The sequence below is a fragment of the Taudactylus pleione genome, unplaced genomic scaffold (genome assembly GCF_031769625.1).
Source record: "Taudactylus pleione unplaced genomic scaffold, aTauple2 ptg000086l, whole genome shotgun sequence".
Classification (NCBI taxonomy): domain Eukaryota; kingdom Metazoa; phylum Chordata; class Amphibia; order Anura; family Myobatrachidae; genus Taudactylus; species Taudactylus pleione.
Window position 1 is genome coordinate 4130713 of NW_028284488.1, and position 24288 is coordinate 4155000.

Here is a 24288-nt window from a genome sequence, read left to right on the forward strand (position 1 = left end):
TGGCTTTGTGCCAAAGTCTAATGTTCATGCGCAGTTCTCCAGGGAACATGGTGACTACACTATATTACCGGAGACATCTCTATTGTCGTGCGCAAATGGCCGCCGCACCATTTTCTCTGTGATTTAAGTCTGCAGAATCAGCTGACGTGGTAGTCTGGAGAGCTATGTATACTAATTATATGGGTGCAGGGTATGTATGCATTGTGGGCACACATTATACATATGCCAGTGCAGCTACATATTAAAATAGGTAAAAATAACTTATGAGCCCAGTTTTCCACTTCTTTTGATTCCTACAACCTTGCTGTGGCAGGCTCCCTTTATAAAAACCTTACAAGTATACATAGAAAGATCATACTTGCCGGCCTTGCTGCCCTCTCCCTCGGGAGGGGACAGCCAGGTTGGCGCAGAGGGGGCGTTGTGGCCGCAAAGGCCATGGCCCCCACTATATAGTGCAAAGAAAACAGGTATTGTATAGCGGGAGTGGTGCTATGATGACCCGATTCGGCGTGGTCAAACAGCCCCTCGGACCAACTTGTGCTCTGGTGGCAGGGATGGGGAAGGGGTTGGGGTGCGAGTGGCTGGAGGGGGTTGTGGGCTGCTAGTGGGGAGTGTAGGAGACTTGCCCACCCGATTTTCTTGAGCCTCCTGGCCGTTCCGGGGGAGTAGGCAATTGTGCAGATATACAGAAAGATTTAATAGGCATGGATAAGACGTTAAACACCAACACTAGAAAAAGAAAGTATCTTTGTAGGTGCACTAAAGACCCTATTTGTAATAAAATTAATCTTTATTGGTATACTTTATTTTTTTTTTTTATTTCTTTTTATTTCAGAAAGGTACTTTGGAAAATGACGCAAAAATGGTATACTTTACAATGTTGCATATAATCCAATGGTGAAATATTAAAATCTAGTGCGCGTCAAAGAAATAGAAAATGTGTATTAAAATTCAAGACAAAACCTGTGTCTACTGTCTGTTTTCTCTAATTTTATACAAATTTTCTATTTCTTTGACACTCACTATATTTTAATATTTCACCGTTGGATTATATGCAACATTTTAAAGAATACCAAGACTGATTCATTTTATTACAAATAGGTCTTTAGTGCACCTACACAAATACTTTATATTTCCAGTGTTGGTGTTTATGGTCTCAGTGGAGTAGTGGGTAGGACCTCATAGGCATCAGATAAGGGTTTTAGGAACATATCCTGAAGATAAGATGCACTATATGAGAAAAGGGAATCGGTGTGTAATGCCGGCTATTGGGATGTCTCCTGTCAAAATACAGACAGCGGCATCCCGGTGGTTGGTATCCCGACAGGGTAATGTCTAAATCCCCTTCACCGAGAGGACCATGACGTCATCAGCCAGTGTCCAGTGTCATTCCCTGCCATACAAGTAGGCATAGAGGGAGAATATAACCATGTGGCGAGCGTAGCGAGCCCGCGAGGGGACAACAAACTTGTTTCAGTGGAGACAAAGTACTTCTGTAGCTGGCTGTCATGGGCAGGAACTGCACTTCCGTCCTCACTCACGTCACTTCCAGGTCCCTAGCGCGGCCAACCCTCCCCCCTTACCCTCCCTTCTTGTAGCCTAACACTCCCCACCCCGCGCCCTCACCCTCCCCGTTAGTGCCTAAACCTAACACCCCCCCTAAAAACTTAACACTAACCCCACTATGCTATCTAAACCTAACCTAACCAACCCCACCCCACCCCACAACTAACACTAAGGGAGCCCCGGACTTACCTCGTTCAGACTGGCGTCCTTCTGTGTTCTGGCGTCAGGATTAAGATAGGCGTCAGTATTTCGACGCCTATTTTAAGTCCAGTTTTGGACTTTCAGCATCGTCATTGAGACCGGCGCCATCGCAGCTACATCTCTGAGAAAAGATCTTTTAACATTGTGATAATAAATATATAGTTGCACTGGTGCGGGATAATCTTTTTTGTATATCCATGGAATGGATAAGACTTTACTAATAAGAAGCTATGAATTTCTTCCTCGTACGATACGGGGAAACCATACGTATGAAACAAAGTAAATAAAGTGAGTTGGTGACACAGCAGCAGCAGCCACCAATAACACACAGACAGACCTTCTTCTCATGGCCGCCAAAGCGTGCCGTTACGTGCCCCAGTAATGTAGTGACGTCATGACGGCAGTGACGCTGCTCCAGCTGTGGCCGTGTGCAGCGTGTCGGCTCCCGCAGCCATTACAGCAGCTCAGAGAGGTCTCTGCCTGAGTGTCACGGCGCAGGCTCGCTGTAGCGCAGCCGCTCTGAGGTGAGTGCCCTACCGCGCAATCTCCAGCTATCAGCCCTGCTGCTGGCGCAGCCGCAACACGGAGCTCGGGCTCCGGGGCTCTGCCAGCAGCTCCGCCCCGCACAGCGCTTTCCGGGGAGAAATACGGGAGGATGAGTGCTGGGAAAACAGATGGGGGGCTACGAAAAGGCGGGGAGTTGGCTCCAGGCCTAGCTAGGCCCGTGCTCCTGCAATCGTTTAACGGGGGCATAGGAGAGGCCTGGTTATCATGCCTGCAGTATAATCCCCGTGCCTATTGTACAGACAGGGGATGATATAGTGTCTCACATTTCTATGTGTACATAGATAAAGTTTGACTGTGTGTATATATGTGTGTGTGTGTATATATATATATATATATATATATATATATATACACACACACACACACACATACATACCCTGTATGTTTACATAGACTGTCATGCAGATTATACTGCAGATACAATTGAATGGGGACCATTATGCAGAAAACGATGCAATGGACATATTTGATCAAAGCAGCACACCAAAAGTTAAATTTTATTACTCACTAATTATAAATGTTTTTGTGTGTTATATATTTATTGGTACTTAGTAATAGAAATGTGGCTACTGATCACCTTTCATTCCAAAAAAGAATCTGTTTTCCTGGTATCTGGTGCTCTTCCCCCCCCCCCCCCCCCCCCTCCGAGAGGCCTGCTTAAATAATTGTAACGATGTGGGCAGAGGAGTGATGTGGGGGTATTGGTGTAGAAATATGGCATTTGCTAAGGTAACATACCGTTTCTGAATGAAGAAATGTTCTATTTGTTTTTTAATGATATTTTAGAGAAGATACTGCTGACATTGTGAAAACCACACACTACATCTCCCATGTGGATGAGATGTAAAGATGAGCTTGATTCCAAGCAATGAACTTGCTCATTGTCCTGCTAATCACTATTTTCCAAGCTAAAGGTTTTTATTTAATTAGGTAAAGTGTTGTTTGAAACATGACCATTTTTTTGTATAAATCAAGACGCCTCTTTTACACTGGTATTAATTATGGAATTTTTTAAATCGTGACACTTAATTTTGAAATTATCCCATAAAATGTGAACTTGCTTTGGGATCCTTGGTTTTTGTTCTCAAAACATTCTCCTGTTTCATTTGCTATTGTTAATGGCTGATAAGGAGCTGTAACAGATACAGGTTGTAGACAAAAATGAAACCGCCAATATACAGTTACTTAATAGGGCATAGGGCTTATGCAGAACTTGTCTTCTACAAGAATCAATCAAGTTAATGGTGGAGGAAATTAGTCTCTGGCATCATTCCAGAATTTCCCCATGAATATTTTTTGCGGTCAGTTCTGCAGGCTGAGAAGAATAAATATATATCTATCCAACAAAATAAGGTGGCACTACGAGACTTGCATCAAACGTGATAACTAGAGTGTTTATTCAACGTTTCGGGGTCCAGTACCCCTTCATCAGGTGTGTGTCCTGATGAAGGGGTACTGGACACCGAAACATTAATTAAACACACTAGTTATCATGTTTGATGCAAGTCTCGGAGTGCCACCTTATTTTGTTGGATGCACTGGGGGCACATTATCCCAAGGAGGGCACCCAAGCAAGTTATTTATCATGCTCCAGAATGTTTTGAGAAGAAATGCTCCAGCTGCCTCCAGAGTGCCGGTTTTTGGATTTTCTATTATTAGTAAATATATATTTTTTAACTTTATTATTACACTCTCTCTCTCTCTCTCTCTCTCTCTCTCTCTCTCTCTCTCTCTCTCTCTCTCTCTCTCTCTCTCATGATTGGTAAATGATTGGTAAATGATTGTTGGCCACATGTGCTGTGTGGATGGGTTGGAGGACACTAATCCAGTTAGGATACTGAACCATGTGATAAACATGATTATTCCGTACCATTAAGCAGAAATTGTTATTGACCTTTCTGCACTGCACAGTAGTCTGATTGCTTGTGCACATAATTATTAATTGCCAGCTTCGTTGAGGTTTATGCACTGCTAGCCAGCTATTATGCCATTCTGTGGAGTTCTCTTTGGACCTTTCTTGATTAAACTGGCTCCCAGTCCACAGGTTGAAATTTACAATCAGTGTCAACAGTTAAGGTGCGTACACACGAACGATATATTTCAACGATTTGAACGGTATTGTTCAACGATATATCGTTCCATGTGTATGCAATGAGCTAACAACTATGCGAGCTCCCGCTGGACGTTAACGACATCGACCATCGTCAATGCATGCAGGCCAACCTGGACGATATAGTTATCTCTCCATAGAGATTCGCATGGTTTTTGGGTGTGTGGATGAACAATATCGTTCATCCAGCACACCAGGATTTTAAAGGGAGATCGTTCAGCGTTATCACTGATGATCGTTCCGTGTGTACCCAGCATTACATGCACCAGCCCAAAATACATTGGAGCTCCTGTACCTGCTTATATCCTATGGCTATAAAAAGTGGATTGCGTAATTGAAAGTCATATCTGGGCTTTATTCATTCCTTTGTTGAATACTTACAAAATTAGTTTTGTGTGCAGGTCCTTTTAAGTGCAGATGGTCACAACTATAATGGGTGAAATAAACGAGCAGATAAAGTAAATCTATAAAATAAATACTCCGTGAGAAAAAATAGCTATATGGAACAACAAACAAATAAATGTTGGCTACATATGTGTGCTTATGCATTAAAACAGGGATAGGGAACCTCAGGCTCGGGGGCGATATAATACCCCTGGAATCATTTGGTCTGGCCTTAAGAGCTTTTTCCTGCTAGCCTCATCTGGCTAGCAGGGTGCCTAGAATGGCACACTGCAGCCAGAATCTATGCAGCAGTGCCACCTGGGGCGTCCTTAGGACCTTTCAGTCAGACGGTCACACCGCTGCCCTTACAGCCCCCTGGAGCATCCTCCGGATGCTCCGGGCATTGCTGTAATCACCAGCGATTGTGTCCCCGCCCTGTGTGATGTCACCCGGAGGGGGCGTGGCCTGCACTGGACACGCAAATAATGTTATATATATCAAAATGGCCCTCTGCAGAAAAAAGGTTCTCCACCCCTGCTTTAAAACATGCACACCAATAAAAGCAGTGAATATTTTTGGTGGTTAGGGGACAGGACATCGGTGCACATATGACCAGGGGCAACATGCTGACACCAGAATCCTGGCTGGTTTGCAATATAGATACCTGCAGCTTAACTCCCCCCACCCTGCCCCCCCCCCCCACCCCCCCCCCCCCCACCTGCAGCCTAACAATAATCCTCCCCCATGTGCCTAAACCTAACCATAATACTTATCATCTGGATGTCAGCAGTCGGGACTCTGGCTCCTACATTCCGTTTTCGGTCATCATTTTAAAGGCTTGTGATCAGGAGGATCAATGGGAAGCCGCAATTTTTGTGATTGCAGATTCTTATTGGTCCTCCAGGATTGTGATACTAAATGCAAGAGCTACTCTGTGCTGCTGGCTGACAGTCTCCAAAGAGTGGGTACAGAGATATTGCTGCCTCCTTAGGTAGTACTGCAGTTTTCAAAGTAGCTTTGTCATGTAACTAAAGGAAACAATTCTATTAAATGGCACATTTTTAGACAGGCTTAGCCATGTGACTATTATTGTTACCAACATTGAAAAATGCAGCAAGTATGCAATAAAAATTGAATGTGGAACACAAATAAGGAGTTGAATGACACTTAATATGTGTTAGTGAATGAGTAGAAAGAGGGGGCTTTGTAAACATGCAAAGTTAACAGCTATCCAGTATAGTAAGGTGAATTACATACTGGTGTTTTGTGTGCATAAAAAACACAAGTGAAAACTTTGTATTTGCGTATTTATTAGATAGTGTTTGATGTACATAATACTGAACACATTTGAATACACTAGTGTTTTTTTCATTCATTTTAACTGTTCATTCTTTTACGATGGCGGTTGTGTTTAATATATGCAGAGACCTAGTTGAAATTAAATATTGAAATGAATGCAAGAAGCTTGATATCAAACATAAAATTGGGCAACATGCCACACCCTATGTAGATTCCTCGACCAGCACAGTCTGGGATGAATTCCCATTAATAACAGAGAAACCTGCATCGTTTGGGTTGTCTTTGCCACAGCGGAACCAGCCCAGGCTGGTCAGAGTTGCCCACATAACAGACCACCAAATCTGTATTAAAGAGTGCTGGCACCACTGGATTGTGGGTTCCAAGGTCAATGAGACATTGCGGGACTGCTGTAGTGGAATATTTGCGGTCGCTGGGGTTTTGCATTATTATGGTAAGGGATCAGTAAGTCCCTGTTCCATTTTGCTAAAAAAATAAAATAAAAAAATAACTAAAATATAAATAAAACACAATCATTAAATTAAGCTTTATCAACATACAAAACATGTATCCTCATTTAACATATAATAACTAAAAAGTATTCCAAGACACTATTTAAAAACATGAGACAGAATGTTTAAATTTAGTGTGCCCCAGTTTTTTTTTATAATCTGATTTTTGTTGCTTTTCCAAGCAGGTTTTTTTAACCAAATATTTTATTTAAGGCAAAACCTGGTGTGTTTTGGCTTTAATAAAATTGCATTTGTAAAACCCACCATTAAAATAGTTTAATTAACAAACACACACTTGATAAATTTGCCCCAGTGAGAATTACTCTGTTGGGAGTTCAACTGCAGTATGAGAGAAGCATGAATTGGCTGGGAATTTCAGGAGTCTCCCAGTTAATCACAAGCAATTTCCATACTAGTTTTCAGTAATATGGGAAAAAAATAATTACTAGTGCTATGCAACTTCACATGTAGTGCACAACCCCAATGAATTGAATGGGCTATGGGTACTGGCGAAATACAGCATGAATGCTCATATTAACCTTTTTACTGGGTATGTACACTGTGTACTTGTATGGAGATAAATTGACTTTTCCAAGTGTAGTGACCTGCTTTTAATTTAGTGAAATTGAACAAGCAACATAAAAAAAAAAGCAAAAATGAAGTTTATTGGGTATGGACACACAGGAATGGGTATGATATAACGCCGGCCGCATGGCCGGCGGTTCGATTCCCGTCAGCGGCAGCCCGACGGGAGCAGAGTTAGAAGCAGCGAAAGCCCGATAGCGCTGGAAATCCCGATCGTGGATAGGTAAGTATAGACTAACCTAACCTAACAACCTTAACCCTCCTTAGGGGTGCCTAACCCTAACTTCCCCCCCGAAGTGCCTAACCCTAATCACCCCCTTCCCCGCTGCCTAAACCTAAGTCCCCCGGGGGGGTGCCTAACCCCAAGTCCCTCCCGGGGGTGCCTAACCCTCCCTCCCCCTAGCCTAACCCTAACCCTCCCGGGGGGGTGCCTAACCCTGTCCCCCCCCCCCCGGGAGCCCTAAACCTAAACCCCCCCCCCCGCGGCTGTCCGCTCGCGGCGCCCGGCATCACTACGATCATGATGCCGGTCTCCCGGCGTCGGGGAAATGCGGGCGTCTACATCTAGACGCCCGGCATTTCACCCATGCCGGGATAAGACAGTCGGGAAGCCGGCTGCCGGTATTTAGGATAGCTTTTAGCATTACATGCTTTGCACTTGCATTTAAAATACTAAGGGGCATATTCAATTAGGTGTGAAAAGTCCTGTACGTTTCGCATGCCGGACTTTCCGCCATCATTGCTGGTTTTCCATGCGGAAAAGTATTGTGAGTGTCCCTGCTTATCACCGTATTCAATTAGAAATCAACGAAAACGTGACCTAGCGAACTCGGAACTGGCGAAAAGTGCTGTCAGATTTGGGGAAAACTGCCTGACACCCCCCAAAAGATGCTCTGACATTGGGGATCACTATAGATACCCCCAAATAGGCCTGCTGAAGGTATTTGGGGTACTTAAATGCTGTCAGTAGCTGCTTATTAGCGTCCTTGTAGAAGTGGTGAAGAAGAGCATTTAGAAGGGAGTTTTTTTGCAGAAAATAAGTAGTCCCAGTGAATTTGGGGTACATGAAAATGGGTGCTAGCATATTTAAAAAAAAAACTTAAAAATCCACCTGCCGCAACCACCTGCAAGCTTAAAAACACCTGGGGCATCCTTGTGGACCCCCCCTGGAGTCTCTCGCTAGTTTTTAAGTTTGTCCCCCAACTTTGTACTTTTTCGCCCCCTTTTTCAAAGTAATTTTTTTGGGTGTTTTTTAACACCATTTACATATGGGGACCTGTCCCAAGGGTGCAGGGTGGTTCCCGCAAGTTTGCACTCCAAAACCCCAATTCTGCACTTTTTTTCGACAGCTTTCCTATTCCAATGCATTGACTTTCCGCACCGGCGACAAGTCTTTGGAATTGAAAACGGGGATAAGTTTTCGCCTGGCTAAATGATATCACCGGCGATACTTTTCCGCAGAAGCTGCCTTTTCGCACCTAATTGAATATGGTCCTAGGAATGTGCAGTGTTTAAATGCCAATAGGTAGCCACCCTGAATGGTTATACTCAAACCTACATTCTCCGCTTCTAAATATTGTTTCTAGCTAAACAATACAGCACTACTTGTGTTGTTCCTTCAGCTTTACTCTGGAACACCCTTGTTCTCTTCTGCCATGTCTCTGATTTCCGATTCTCTGGACTAGAGCTCATGGATGTTTGAACCATAACGATTCTCTATGGATTACACTACAGCTAACGGAAATCAGCTGAATACCTGTTTTTTTTTGCATCTACCACAGTACCAAAGTTACAAGTCACTAATGCACATCCATTTTACCTAATGTTACTATTTGACTTTTCATTATATTGGGTCTACATTTATTTGCATAGCTTATGCTATAGTTTTGTTATATAGATTTCTCTATTTGTTTTCGTATATACATTGCACTACTGACAAGTATTTTTCTTTAGTAATTCACATGTTTTGTTCTTTAATAGTTAGAACTAATCCCAATTGATAGTTATATTTTTCATTCAAATTGATGACAAATTAGATACTTGATCTTTGGGTTTGTTCCTATTTATAATACTTTTCATTTAGTCGCAAAAAATAAATAAAATTACATTATTTCCAAAAACAAAAGAAACTAATTTATTGTTACTTTAACAATCCCTAATAAATGACTTCCAAAATGTTTTTTTTTTTTTTTCCTCCTTTTACATATCCCATCACCCATGGCTCTGTCTGACCATATTTGCCAGATGTGTAATGCTCTGGTTAACTAGCAGTTATGACAGCCCCTTGCACTATCTGCATAGGAAGGATAAGAGTTGGACATTTCTACAGGTTACATCTATGGTGACGGATATGGGACCGGAAGGCATAAGGCTGTGGTAACAGAAAAGGGCTGTATGGGGGAGATGAACATATTGACCAGCAGATGGGTAGAGGCAAAGATAATATGCATTACAGTTTGGGGAGGAGTAATTGGAGCTGTAATATACTTTGTTCCACTCGAGGATGCTGGTCAAGCTCCTTTGTGTCCCAGCTATAGGTAGTTTTGCTCTTTCCTGTGCCTGATCTGTCCAAAAAGATATCATTAATCAAGATAAGAGTACTGGACAAACCTGCAGGAAAAAAAGACAGTTAAAAGTGTAAATGTTCTAGCAGGTTTGTTTGACTGCTTCAGCATTACAACTCTGTAGTGGTAATGCTAATGTGGCATGTATGTGTTCCCACTTCCAAAGCAGAGTGAAACAGAAATATAAATGTGCCTTTACAGAGACTTTGTATTGGTCATTTATATGGGAAAAAATGCTGAAAACAAGTTCTGTTTCTCAAGAAAGAGTTAATGATTAATCTGACACTTTAGAGTTCCCTATTGCCATGTAGAGCTCTCTGGTACCAATTATATCCCTCCCAAACTGACGAAGTGCAAACCTCCAGGGTATTTATGCTGAAAATGCCTCTCTTCTAGCAGCAAAACAGCTTAGCTATATAGTTAAAGGAACAGGCCTCCTACAAAGAGGAAGAGGGAAAATGCCAGATTCATAATAAATTTGCACGCAAGGTTCTTGCAGGATCCACGCAATTCACAAAATACTACCCAGATCCATAATAAATTCGGACAACACATTTTGCATGATCCACACTAAATTCATACGAACACACCCAGATCGTGGCAGTTCCATAATGTATATAGAGAAATTGACCTAAATACACACAAAAAATGGGTTCAATTAGCTGCAAAGGGGGCTAGTTCCTGTTGGAATGGTACCTCATCTTTCCCTGGTATTGCAGATATTTGTATACAGCCTTATGATAGTGTTCGCTCTAGGTCCGATAAGGGGGCGTGTCTTTAAGATGCGCCCCCTTTTCATCACTCTGAGGGGGCGTGCCCGGCATTTGCGGACATGCCGGGCTGCCCCCAAGCGCTCATGTCTCTGAGTAGAGGCCAGACGCATGTGCCCGGCATCCACTCACCGGCAGTAATCGCTATACCGCAATTTTCCCCACCCGTGGGTGGGGACAGTACCCGCAGGCTGTTTTTGCAGGGCGCCGCCAAGGGGGACAGGTAACATTGTGCACTTTTAAATCGGGCAGGGCTCAGCGCCCCGCTAAAACATCATAGCAGGAACGCTAATATATAGCTGCACAGACTTATGTGGCGAGTCTTTTTGAATCAACTCTATAGGGCCTTCAGGTTTAGGAGTAATGATGATGTTGATGCAGCGTTGTGATTATAAAAATATATCACATCGCCATACACACTGCACAATCTGCTGTACGACGGCACAATATATTACATGCTTAGGGGGTAATTCAATTGTTGTCGTGGTAATTATCGTGCTTGTCGCGCCCAATTAGACTGGGTTTAGCTGTGTAAGACGGCTAAATCCGTCTACGGTCCAGCTTGGGGCCCCCAAACTACAGACTTCACACATTTTTGCATGCCTCCTCAGCCAATGGCTGTTTGCGGCCAGACGGAGCAACAATTAAATTGCTCCGTCGTATACCCAGCACTGACAGCCGCCGGCTCAAATATTTAAATTGCCACCTTAATGTAATTACACCGCATCTTTCCAATTGATGTCCAGCTCATCAGATGGGAAGATGCGATCACCCAATGCATAGGGTGGTTTTTTAGATCAATTGCGGATAGTAAGATTGGCCAATGTATTATATAGTGTGTACCCAGCTTAAAATCAAATAAAAGGAGCAATTTACACCTTGATAAAATCATGCACTGCAGGTGGGGCAGACTTAAAACGTGCAGAGAGATTTCTGGTTGGGAAGGGCATGTCCTAGTTTGATTCTAAATTTAGTGCAAAAAGAAAGATGTCCAGTATTTTCACTACTTGCATAAATAATCGGTATTTTCCTTGCATGCAAATATATAGATGCATTGCATCATACAGTATTTTATTCCAGGAGCAAACTTCTCTTTTTTTTTTTTTTTTAATCTTCCTCCTATCTGAATCGGGCCCTAAATTCATACAAACATATTAATGGGTGTATGTCTACGGAATGGCTGCGAATATGTGTATCAAGGGATATTTTCATTTTTAATAAAAATATCTTTGCTATGTACAAAGGGGAACTCGCAGGGACAGCAATTGCGGTATCAGTTGTCCCTGCAAATTAAATACCCCGCAAATTGTACACTTCTTTCACAGAAGTGAAAGACTTCTCCGGGAGAAGATGACACTACGCATGCGCACAGTGTTGGCTTCCAGAGCCAGCCGTGGGCTGCGAGAGAGGTCAAAAGAGCCTACTTAGGCTTAAAGCAGTTACACCATCTGAAGATGGTGTTAACTAACCGTGGCTAAACTAACTCTGAAAAGCTTTGCGCTTTAGATTTTAGTACATAGGGGTCAGATCGCAGTCCCCATTGATGATGATGATGGGGACTGCAATCTGAAGTGCTAATTAGCACATTGCTGGAGTTCTGTGAATGCTGCATTGTGCTTTTAGTACATAACTGCAATACATAAACTTATGCAGAAACTGCCGATTCTACATAAGTTTATGTAAAAAACAGCTTGATACGTAGGCCCTGAAGATCCTCTCCAAATTCACACATCCACCCAGAGCCACATAAATGCATTTGGATCTACACTGAATTCACAAACCCCCAGATCCACACTAAAGTTATATCCCTTTCACCATGCCAGCAATAACCTGAGTTATTGCACGTGAACGTGCAGCAACCAGGGTTACTGTGCAGTGTGAAAGGGCCAGATTTTAATAACCCGGGCTAATCGACCCGGCATTTCAACCATGGTAACGAGCAGGGTTGAACATGGGTTACATCACCTAGCATGTGCACAGCTGTATTCATTACTCACTGACACATTTTAACCACTTAACTGACTAATTAGGTCAAGAACATCTTTTTAAGATGGTATATGGTGTTTTTTTAAAAAAAACACCATATACCATAAAAATAAACATTTTTATGGAATACTGTAGTGATGGCCATTGACAGCTGTACCATCGATGACCGATGGGTTCAACCATCGATAAAAACGATTGAGACCGCGGTTGGGGGGCTGCACACACACAATCTATATACAATATATACACACACACACGTGTGTGTATAGATAGATATATATATCTATCTCCGTGTGTGTGTGTATATATATATTAGTGTGATATTTTTATTTTGGGGGGGCGGCATGTTCAATGCCCGATCACTGTGTCCAGCAGTGATCGGGACAGGGGCGGAGTTGTAGGCAGTAGGAGGTGCTGGGGACTGGGCACTATGTAATCGCCTGGCCGGGGGAGGAGAGAAGAGCATGAGGTGCTGCCGGCTGTGCGGGACGGGAACAGAGCAGCATCCGCCGACGATGCTGCGGCTGCTGCTTCGGTGGCTTTGATAGGGGCAGCCAGCGTCGCTGAAGTTAGGGTTGGGCTAGCCGCTGGCTCCCTAGGCAGCTGCTGCTCCTGTAGTTGGATGTCACCGGCAGCCAGCGCCGGTGAAGGAAGGGGAGGGCTAGCCACCCACTCCCTGAGGACAGAGCGGCAGCCGTGGCTGACAGGAGCCGCAGCTGCTGCTCCTCTAGTTGGATGTCACCGGCAGCCACTGCCAGCCAGCGCCAGTGAAGGAAGGGGTGGGCTAGCCGCCCACTCCCCGGAAACAGAGCAGCAGTCGCGGCTAACAAGCAGCCGCTGCTTGTTAGCCGTGACTGCCAGTCAATGCCACGCCGGCGGGGACAAGGTGGAGGGGATCCCGCCGGCTGCTCAGGCCTGGGACACAGCAGGGCAGCCGCGCAGGGAGGGGAGTCACGCCCACTGCCCGATCACTGCTGGCCACAGTGATCGGGACACACAGGAGGAGACCAGGAGGTCCCTCTGATATAGGCGGCTACGGGGAGATTAGCTTCCCGCAGCCGCCCAGTGGCCATTTCTGACTGGTCGTATCAGATACGACCATGTCAGGTAAAGCCCAGTCTGGCATGGTCGTATCTGATACGACTGTGCCAGGCAAGTGGTTAAAAGATCCACTGGTGGAGCTAATTATTTCACTTGTGATTCTGTGAGGAGACCTTGAAAATATGCACTGTTAGAAAACCTGTGGCTTATAATATGGATATACTGCAGGCTGTTTGTAGTGATCCCAGTAGTTGTAAATCACATAATGCAGCTATGAATCACTGTGTCCAATCCATATATACAAATTATTTCACATTCAGGGCTATTGATGTTTCTCACCCAGTGAAAGTACACACTATTCCTCCACTTCACAGCTGACCGTTCACCGTGTTGTTCCCTGTATGCGTGTAAGGGGCACTGCATGGGGGGATTGCTACAGGGGGCACTGGATAGGGGGGGGGTTGCTACAGGGGGCACTGCATAGGGGTGGTGGCCGCTACAGGGGGCACTGCATAGGGGTGGTGGCCGCTACTGGGGACACAGTATGGGGGGCCGCTACTAGGGGCAATGCATAGTGGGAACCACTACTGGGGTCACTGCATAGGGGGGGCTACTACTGGGGGGGACCACTTCTGGGGGCACTACATAGGGGGACCACTACTGGGGGCACTGCATAGGGGGGGTGGCCGCTACTGGGGGGCACCGTATGGGGGGATTGCCGCTACTGGGGCACTGTATGGGGGGGTGGCTGGTACTAGGGCACTGTATGGGGGGGGCGCCGCTACTGGGGCACTGTATAAGGGGGGTGGGGTGCTACTAGGGGCAGTGCATAGGGGGGGCTACTACTGGGTGCACTGTATAGGGGGGACCACTTTTGGGGGCACTGTTAATGGGGCACTACTGTGGGCATTGCATAGTGGTCCACTACTGGGGGGCACTGCATAAGGGTGACCAAAGCATATTTTTTCACCTGGGCCAACCACTGCTGGCGGTGGCTTTGCTTGCCCGGGATTTTTTGGCTGCAGAGGGGTGGTCTTTCTGGGGGTCGGTTGCCTGGAGAGGGGGGTTAGCTGCTCAGTAATGTGGCTGTGGGAGGGTGGTTTACTTGGGGTACCCCATTAGTAGTGTGGCCATGGGGGGTTGGTTGCCCGGGGCGTAGGTGCTCAGTAATGCTGCCCTGGGGGAAGGGTGGATCTGGCTCCTACACTTTTATCCTGCCTCCTAGATTTTAGAAACATTTGTCAAGCCCTGCTTTGAGTCCAATTATAACGTTTGGGTTTTATAATTTACTTTAAACAACATTTACAAGTATTAATACTTTTTTTTTCAAGGTTCTGAGAACATGCTTTGGCGAAAACCGGGAATAAGATAAAAGGTTTTGCTGTTAACAGTTGTTTTTCAGCATTGGGAACAGTTGTTTTTCAGCATGGGAGTGTTAATACTGGACATACACCTTAAGATTCTGTCCAACCATCCAACTAGTTGGCTGGTTGGAATGAAAATCTGGTACTGTATGGTGACAACAGCTGTTTGCTCCCAAACACTGCAAAGCGGACAAAAACTGTCATCCAGACAGTTCAGAATTGAACGACCGATTTTTGCCAGTTTTCTGACTTTTAAGAGCAAATAATTGATTCTCATTCACTACACTGAATTTGCATATGCACGCCACAAGGATGTTGAGGTAATCCTAAAACATTGGAGGAAATATGATCAGATAGTGAATGCCCACACACTGCAGTATAATGTGACATTGTGGCCGATATAGATTAGGAATTCTGAACGGTCAGATAAACGGAGCCCAGCTTTATGACCTGTTTTGCTGACGTTTCTGAAAATCCATCATGCCTACACACTACATAAAAATCAGACTGATCAGCCAATAATTGACTCTGGACCTCATTCAGAGTCGGTCGTTGCGGCTGCACGGTCGTACGCCACCGATGTTCGCTGAACTGTGCATGCGTAAAATTCGCAATGCACGTGCGCAAACTAGCTATTTCGATCAGAAATTGCTCTCTCCTTCAACGGTCGTTAGTTTGAGTGACAGGATGAGGCGTTTGTGGGTGGTAACGGGAAGGTGCTTGTGAATGGGGGAGTGGAGATCCGAACGCAGGCGTGCCTGACTATGCAAACTGCGTTTTATGGGAGTGCATAATTGTGTCATGGCACATGTGACATGGGAGGTTTTTACACTGACTTGATCGTAGTGCTTAAGAGAGGGTATGGTCAACCTTAAGCTCTACGACCAGCTCCGATGATTCCCGATGGTCTCAATGAATCCTTATATGCCCGGAGATGACGTGTAATGCGAACAAGAAGGGGGCGTATTTTTAGTCTTACGGCTGCATCCTCCCCTCGCTCGTCCAGCTAACGATCTCTTCTTAATGACGCAACTTGCGAGCGCTTCATTTTCATATCCGGCCCCTTTTACCTTACGACCGTGCGGCCGCAACGACCGACTCTGAATGAGGTCCTCTGTCCTCAGGACCCCAAACGGTGCATGTTTTCCAGGTGGTCTCTCAGAATCACAAGTGAAATAACTAGCTCCACCTGTGGATCTTTTAAAATGTCAGTGAGTAATGAATACACCTGAGCACCTTCTAGGTGACTTGCAAAACGTGAACTGTGTGGTGTCCCTAGGACCGAGTTTGAGAACCACTGGTATAGTGCATAGGTTCCCAAACTACGCCATTACAGTCCATGTTTTAAGGATATCTGAGTCCAGGTGGTTAAATCAAATTGACTGACGTACCAATTAAGTTACCTGTGCTCAAGCATAGATATCCTATGGATTGTAATGGCGGAGTTTGGGAACCTCTGGTATAGTGAGAAAACAACTGAAGTCTTTGTTGATGGAACTACTGTTGCAAATTACCTGAGACAATTATGCAGATGTGCATCAAAACAGTGTGACCTACAACGTCAGATAGCTATTGTTGCCAGCCATGTGATGGCTTGCAGAATTTGTTACAAAGATTTAATCCACAGGATCTCAAACTCTGGCCCTGATTCAGAGCCGGACGCTCTGACAGAGCGCTCGCTCTGAATCAGGGCTGGCCGCCTTGTTTTTTAGAGCGGCCTCCTCGCCGTTCGCATAGCTATAGCGAGCGTCCAGGAAGATTGTCGCGATGGTCAAAACCATCGCGACCATCGGGCTTGCGACTAGACTCTTGTGGTAGGGTCTCGTTGCCGCAAGCCCTAGAGAGATTTAGGCTCTCAGAGCCGAAATCTCTCCCACTGACATCACTCGTGATGCCAGTGGGGCCGCCCCCAAACGGAGGCGTTCACATGGGAACGCCTCCGTTTGGACAGCCTCTCCCCCGGCCCGCCCACCAAAGGGGGCATGCTGTCACTCAACATCGACAGCACGCCCCCTTTGGTACGAGACCCGGAGCGACGGTTTGCCCGTCGCTATCCGGGTCTTGCGCATGCGCACAACGGAGCCGGCTCCGTCGTGCGCATGCGCACTGGGCCACCATCGACCCGCTTGCGAGCGCATAGCGCTCGCGAGCGGGTCTGAATCATGCCCTCTGTCCTCAGGATCCCAAACAGTGCATGTTTTGCAGGTCTCACATAATTACTAGTGAACAGTTAGCTGCACCTGTGGATCTTTTGAAACGTGTCAGTGACTAATGAATACACCTGTGAACCTGCTGGGTGACCTGCAAAAAGTGAACTGTGTGGGGTCCTGAGGACAGAGTTTGAGAACCACTGACTAAGCTTTTAATTGCTTGTACATATGTTTAAATATGCAACATCAGAAACACCAGTTTGACACAATTTATGGCATATGATTTTAGAGTGCCGTGCTTTACAAGCAAACAATTACATCAGACCCTTAAAATTATTTTATTTAGAGAATTGTATTGTTTTGATATATGCTTCCTAAAAGGCCAGTTTTCATACTGTGGAAAACACCTTGTCAAATGACTAATTTAGCCTGATAAATACTCTTACATGTAATGTGTCTATAGCTTCGCTTTTTATTTAGCACAGTCCTCCAGGAACTCCCAACAGTGCATGTTCTCCTTACCTTCGGCTGGAGCACAGGTGTATTCATTACTCACTGACATATTTTAAAAGATCCAGAAGTGTTAAGGTGTATACACACGTAACGATTTTGTAACCAACGATTATCTGTCAGATTTTTCCTTGAAAAGTGAACGATTTTTTGAAGTGTAATGAACGATTTTTACAACGATGAATGAAAAATGTTCCTTCACTTAATGAAAATCGTTATGTTGGACAGTCTGAAATTAACTACAAACGGGAGCGTGCTTAAACGATTTTCGTTCATTGTTCCAACTCAGAAACTGAACGATTTTTTGAAGTGTAATGAACGATTTTTACAACGATGAATGAAAAATGTTCCTTCACTTAATGAAAATCGTTATGTTGGACAGTCTGAAATTAACTACAAACGGGAGCGTGCTTAAACGATTTTCGTTCATTGTTCCAACTCAGAAACTGAACGATTTTTTGAACGATAACGACATCGTTATTGTTAAATCGTTCAAAAAATCGTTACGTGTATACGCACCTTTACTAATTATTTTACTTGCAATTCTGTGTGGAGACCTGGAAAAACAAGCACTGCTAGGGTTCCCTGAGGATTTGTGTTAAGATACCCTGATCTAGTACATAGCAACATCTTAAGGCGGGTATCCACTAATAGATATACAAACGAGAGCACGATTACGACATTCCAGTCGTGCTCCATTTGTATATCTAGTGATGTGCCTAGACTGAAAGTTTATGCGTTCAGTCCAGGCACATCCCTCCATCTCCGCACATGCTGAACCTGACGAGATCGTCATGTTGACCAGCATGTACGGGCGGTGTCGGAAGCTACCATCGGGCACGCGCTTCGCTGGTTGCTTCCGACCAAAACATGCACGATGCATGCGCGATTTACAAATCGACTGCACGATAACGACGTCGTTATCGTGCAATCGCTTGTTAAAATCACCTAATGGATACCCCCCTTTACTTTAGCTGAGTGATGACTATTCATTCTCAAATAACCATCCAATAAAAACAAATTGAACAAGTTAAAATAAAATGGCCATTGGGTAATACCAATTACAATTTTATTACTTGTGCACACAAACAGAAATAAATGTATATTTTATGTTTCATGGTTGAATTACTGTACACAAATTCTGTGGAAACAATTCTGGTTAGAATCATGTGAAACCTGTCAAATTTTCTTCTTTTTTTGGTTGTTAATTAAACCTATGTATCTAAAATATCCCAAAAAGCTTAATTTGCTATTTATAAAACTTAATGCAGTTCAAAACCAAACATTTTATATACGAGTATATTTATTACTTTAGCATCAGTTGTGTTAATTGTACACAGTATGTTCAAAGCTAAGCCTTTTTTTCCAAATGTCATATTGGGGTAGATGTATTATAGCGGCACTTAACATACCGCTATAACGCTTCGCCTCTTTACTGAGGCGAAGCAGGAAGCACTACCGATGAGATGTATAAACATCTCATCAGCCGGAGAGGGGGAGCGTTAACTCCCCCCTCCGGCGCTACCCGCTAGAGACAGCAGCGCATCAGCCTAGTGCTGATGCGCTGTGTCTCTCTCCCGACCGGCTCCACTGAGCATGCGCGGGATCTCGCAAGTATCGCAAGATCCCCGCGTGGAGCCCTGGAGCCGGCAGCCGCCACAGCAGGGACAGCGCTGTCCCTGCTGTGGGGATAGGCTGACGCCAGGCTGTAGCTGTCGATAACGACAGCTACAGCCGGCCGAACGGTCATGCGTTATGACCGTTCGTACATGGCCCTGCCGTCGGCGCTGCTATCTTATAGATAGCAGCACCGATAATGACAGGGGCGCACAGCACCCCTGTCATTTACCGCCCAGACCCCCGATCATACATCGGGGAGAAGCGGTATCAGCGCACATAACGTGCGCTGATACCATTTCTGGGCTTCGTACATCTCCCCCAATGGATTTAAATGCAGGAGCAAGTGTCTTAGTTAAAAAGGCCCTAAAGCTTTTGTGCCAGTATGCACATAACATTTTTACTTTAAAGTGCCAGGCTCCACTCTCTCACCCGTCTATACCCCATTGTATATGCTCCAGTGTCCCCTAGGGGATGAAGGAGAAATAAAGTTGTAGAAGTGTTCAGTAGAACACCTCTACACCAGGGGTGTGGATTGAAAGATCTGTAGTAGTTAGACAGTCAATAGGTTGAAACCAAATGGCCGACAGAGTCCAAAGATCGACACACACATTGTCGACACATGTTATTTTAACCCTTTCCCTAACCCTTCCACTGGTGCCGAACACTAACCATCCCTTCCTCTGGTGCCTAATGGTGCGTACACACAGTACGATTAAAATGGATGATATGAAGGATAACGTTATCGTTCATATTCTACATTTTTTGGTGGCCATCGACCTGCGATGCGCGGGCACGTATGGACGATATTGACCAGGTTACTATAGGGACCCGCGATTAACAGCGTTGTTGGCCATCGGTGGGTTCATGGTGTGCTGGATGTTCGATATCGAACATCCAGCACACCCAGGAGATTGTACAACGATATTGATATCACTGTCAATCGTCCCGTATGTACACACCATAACACGAGCCCCCCACCAAGAGGTTTCCAAACGCATTCCTCAAGGCTCCCACCAGTTCAGGTTTTAGAGAGATCCTTGGTTGAGCACAGGTGATTTAATTGGTACCACAGTCAATTTGATTTAACCACCTGTGCTCAACCATGGATATCTCTAAAACCTGAACTGTTGGGATGCCTTGAGGACCGTGTTTGGGAACCGCTGCCCTGAACCTAACCCGAAAAATGACAAAAATAAGTGTCAACCATTTGACCCTGTCGACCTACTGGCTATCTATCTAGACACTTTAGATCTTCCATCCCTGTACCACCCCCAGGTCCACAGCATGCCATGAATTCAGTAACAAGCCACAAGTCCATCCAAACTGGGCAGATAATCACTATGAAGGGAAAACTGCTTGAAGTCTCAGTTTTTGTTGTTATAGTTGGATGTAAGGGGGGGGTGATGCTGACAAAAACATTTTTTTTTCTTCCATGAGCCATCCTTATGCTGAAAGGTCACGGTGCTCCCAGAACCCTTCTACAACAAAAAAACAAACAAAACATAGATACAAAATTGCTTCTATCCAATGTAGTCAAACACTTTGGGGGGCATTAAATTGTTTTTTTTTTTGGGTGGCGATAATTAATGGGTGCTCAACTAAGCAATTCAATTGTTTTGCCAATCGGGTGCTACTGCATTACTTATTGCGCTTGTAAAGCGACTAAACCTATGCAGTCCAGGTTAGAATGTCCATACAGCTGACTTTTCACCGATTTCTGCTTGCCATCTCAGGAGGCTGCGAGCAGAAAACACAGTTGCACCAGATAAGCAAACAATTGAATAGCTGTAGTTGGGCGGTTATTACTTATGCGCACCCAAACAACAATAAGATTCCACCCTATCAGCCCAGCCCTCATTCTCACTCTTCTGCCTTGATTGGATGCATTTGAAACGTAGGTAAGCAACTGATAATGAGGACCTTCTGCACACTAGGGGGCCAGATTCAATTAGCCTCGAAGCTTCAATTAGAAATCTGCGATAAGTAGGGCTTTGTGTCCTTATCACAGCCACCGCGAGTGCGTTAACCCATAGCTCCGGGCACTAATCCCAGAATCTATGGGTTAACGCGCGTTGGCAAAAGGGCTTGTTGTTGAATAGCTCCGGGCACAAAAGTCCGAGGCTATATGCCCTTGTCTTATTGCAGAAAGTATCAAGCCTAACTGAAGCCGGCCCTAGGGTTAGCATGTAATTTCATAAAACCATGGGTGCCCAAGACTGACTATATGAATTATCCGCCTACCAAGAAATCAGAAATGTGGGAAGTGATTTGAGAAATCTTGGAGCACTTTAGTAATCATGTTTTATGATTAATGAGGACATGTGACAAGCCTCTAAAGAGTGATGAAGTGGGCATGTGGAGAAGTTGAGTTGACCATAGCAACCAATCAGATTTGAGGTTGCACTTATCAAGTACATTCTATAAAAGCACTTGTTAGTACATCATGATACCAAATCACTTCCTGGGATCAGTGTCTTGTGCTGACAGGGACAAATCTGTGTACCCCCCTCATCTTCAAGTAAGATAACAGGCACCCGTGAAGAAGTATGCCTCTCTATGTTCCATGACTTATTTTGAAAGTGTCCTTTAAAATGAGGATTCACAGGACACAAAAATATCTTAAATATAAGAAGCATGAAAATAAATTGCCTTATCAAGTTTCCCCTTCGCTTTACTCTGCAGATTTCTTTAAAAATAAAATGTTGTGGTGTTTTTCTAACTGATATGGAGTACATGCAAGGGCATTGTTTGTCTGGTATATAAAAAGCATTTTGATGAATTGGAGTGGATCCTATTGTACTGTACACTAGCCTCCCTATTCCACAGTAATAACACCCCTTTATTTTTATTTTCACTAGCTGGGATACCTGGCGTTGCCCAGGTTGAGGACTAGACACTGAACTACACCAGCAGCCTTCATTTTTTATTTTTTATTTTTTTTTTACATTGTCCTCGTCTAGAACCTGGATAGCTATGCAGATTAGGAGTAAATGACAGTGCAGGCAGGCATATTCTCATAATGTTTGGAATGGGGTATATCAGGAGCTGACTTACTTACAGAACAGAAATCACTATAGCTTCCAAAATCACTTGAGTTTCAGAAATCACTGCAGAACAGAGGGGATGAGTCAGCTGTGGACAGATATGCTATCAGAGCTGCTAACATGCTAGCACCTGTGATATGGTAATGCTACAGGAGGCATCACGCCTCCTGCATGCGTCACTGATCTGAGCTGTGTCCAAGGACGCAGCATCTTATCATCTGCAATCCCATCAGCCGGCTAAGTGACCATGGGGTCACACAAACCGGCAATGATGAGTAAAAGAGGCCAGATCCTGGCCTCTCCTCTCCCCCTCCAACAGCGGCGACAGTCTTCTGCCGGACTGCATGTGGGATCGCAGACCCGTACTGCACATGTGTTATAGTTCACATGTTATTTATAGACTCTTGGCAGTACTAGAAATTAAGAATTACTCAGGTTTCATAAGCATTAAATCTCTCAACTCATACCTGCATTATGCCAACTGTCCACTGTGGTTAAGAGATACTTCATCTCCAATCTGTGACCAGTTATAAGTGTATAAGTTCTAAGCAGACAGGGCTGTATTATACCCAGAATTATCCACGTTCATTGGGTGGGAAAATAAGACTATGGAGTCTCTTGTTAACTGAGCCTCCAGAAATCCACAGGATCATACAGCTGGTCTAGGTTTAGGATGAAACCGGTAATATGTACTGTATACATTAATGAGAGATGCGGCTATGTATTCATTGTTATAGCAGGTGCATACAATGCAGTGTCCATAGGGAAATGATTATCATGACTGTGAAAGAAAATTGAGAGTTTAGTTATTTTAATATATTTGTGAATTGCAAGTATTTCATAATAACATGTATAAAGAGAACAATGTTGTCAAATGTTCTGACAATTGTGTTTTGAGTGACATGTATGAGTAGTTCTGCATTAAAATGTTCTACAAACACTGTATGATCTATTTTTACAGTTAGCAACAATGGAGGATCATGCTGTTACCCAGACGGACAACCTGACTACCATTGAAGCCCATACAGTTGCTCACACTGTGGCTCAGCAGGTACAGCAAGTCCATGTTGCCACATACACAGATCACAGTATGCTAAGTGCTGATGAAGATTCTCCATCATCTCGAGAGGATACTTCTTATGATGATTCGGATATTCTCAACTCCACTGCAGCTGATGAGATAACTGCCCATCTGGCAGCTGCAGGTACAACATAAAGATCTAATAAATCATATTATTTTAAATTGTATTCAATCACAAATAGCCCTATACACAGTGCCTTGCAAAAGTATACACCCCCTTTGCATTTTTCATGTTTTGTTGCCTCACAACCTGGAATTAAAATGGATTGAAGGTGTGCATCATTTCATTCACAGAACATGCCTACAACTGTGAAGTTGTGTTTTTTCTTATATTGTGAATCAAACAACATTTAGGACACCATAACAGAAAACTTCAACGTGCGTTACTATTCACCCCCCTAAAGTCAGTACTTTGTCGAGCCACCTTTTGTGGCAATTACAGCTGCAAGTCGCTTTGGAGAAGGCTCTGAGTTTGCCACATCTTGCCCCTGGGATTTTTGCCCCATTCCTCAACGCAAAACTGCTCCAGCTCCTTCATGTTAGATGGTTTCCGCTTGTGAACAGCAATCTTCAAGTTTGACCACAGATTCTAAATTGGATTGAGATCTGGGCTTTGACTAGGCCATCCCAACACATTTAAATGTTTCCACTTAAACCACTCGAGTGCTGATTTAGCAGTATGCTTCGGGTCATTGTCCTGCTGGAAGGTGAACCTCCGTCCCAGTCTCAAATCACAGGCAGACAGAACCAGGTTTTGCTCAAGGATATCCCTGTATTTAGCAACATCCATCTTTCCTCGACTCAGATCAGTTTCCCAGTCCCTGCTGCTGAAAAACATCCCCACAGCATGATGCCGCCACTACCATGTTTCACTGTGGGGATGCTGTTCTTGGAGTGATGGGATGTGTTGGGTTTGCGCCAGACATAGCGTTTTCCT

General features: G+C 44.4%; 1 protein-coding gene across 3 annotated transcripts in view; it reads left to right on the forward strand.

Annotated features, from left to right (window-relative positions):
* The first annotated feature begins 2141 nt into the window (after window positions 1-2141).
* Window positions 2142-24288, forward strand: part of NRF1 (nuclear respiratory factor 1) — a 141978-nt gene continuing 119831 nt past the window's right edge. For 2 of the 3 annotated variants that reach the window (XM_088468675.1, XM_088468674.1), the window contains exons 1-2: window positions 2142-2291; window positions 23232-23475. In XM_088468675.1, coding sequence (XP_088324801.1) covers window positions 23241-23475 — 235 coding nt within the window. In that variant the 5' untranslated portion in view covers window positions 2142-2291; window positions 23232-23240. The remainder of the gene's footprint in view (window positions 2292-23231; window positions 23476-24288) is intronic. The other variant, XM_088468676.1, reaches the window with a different exon arrangement.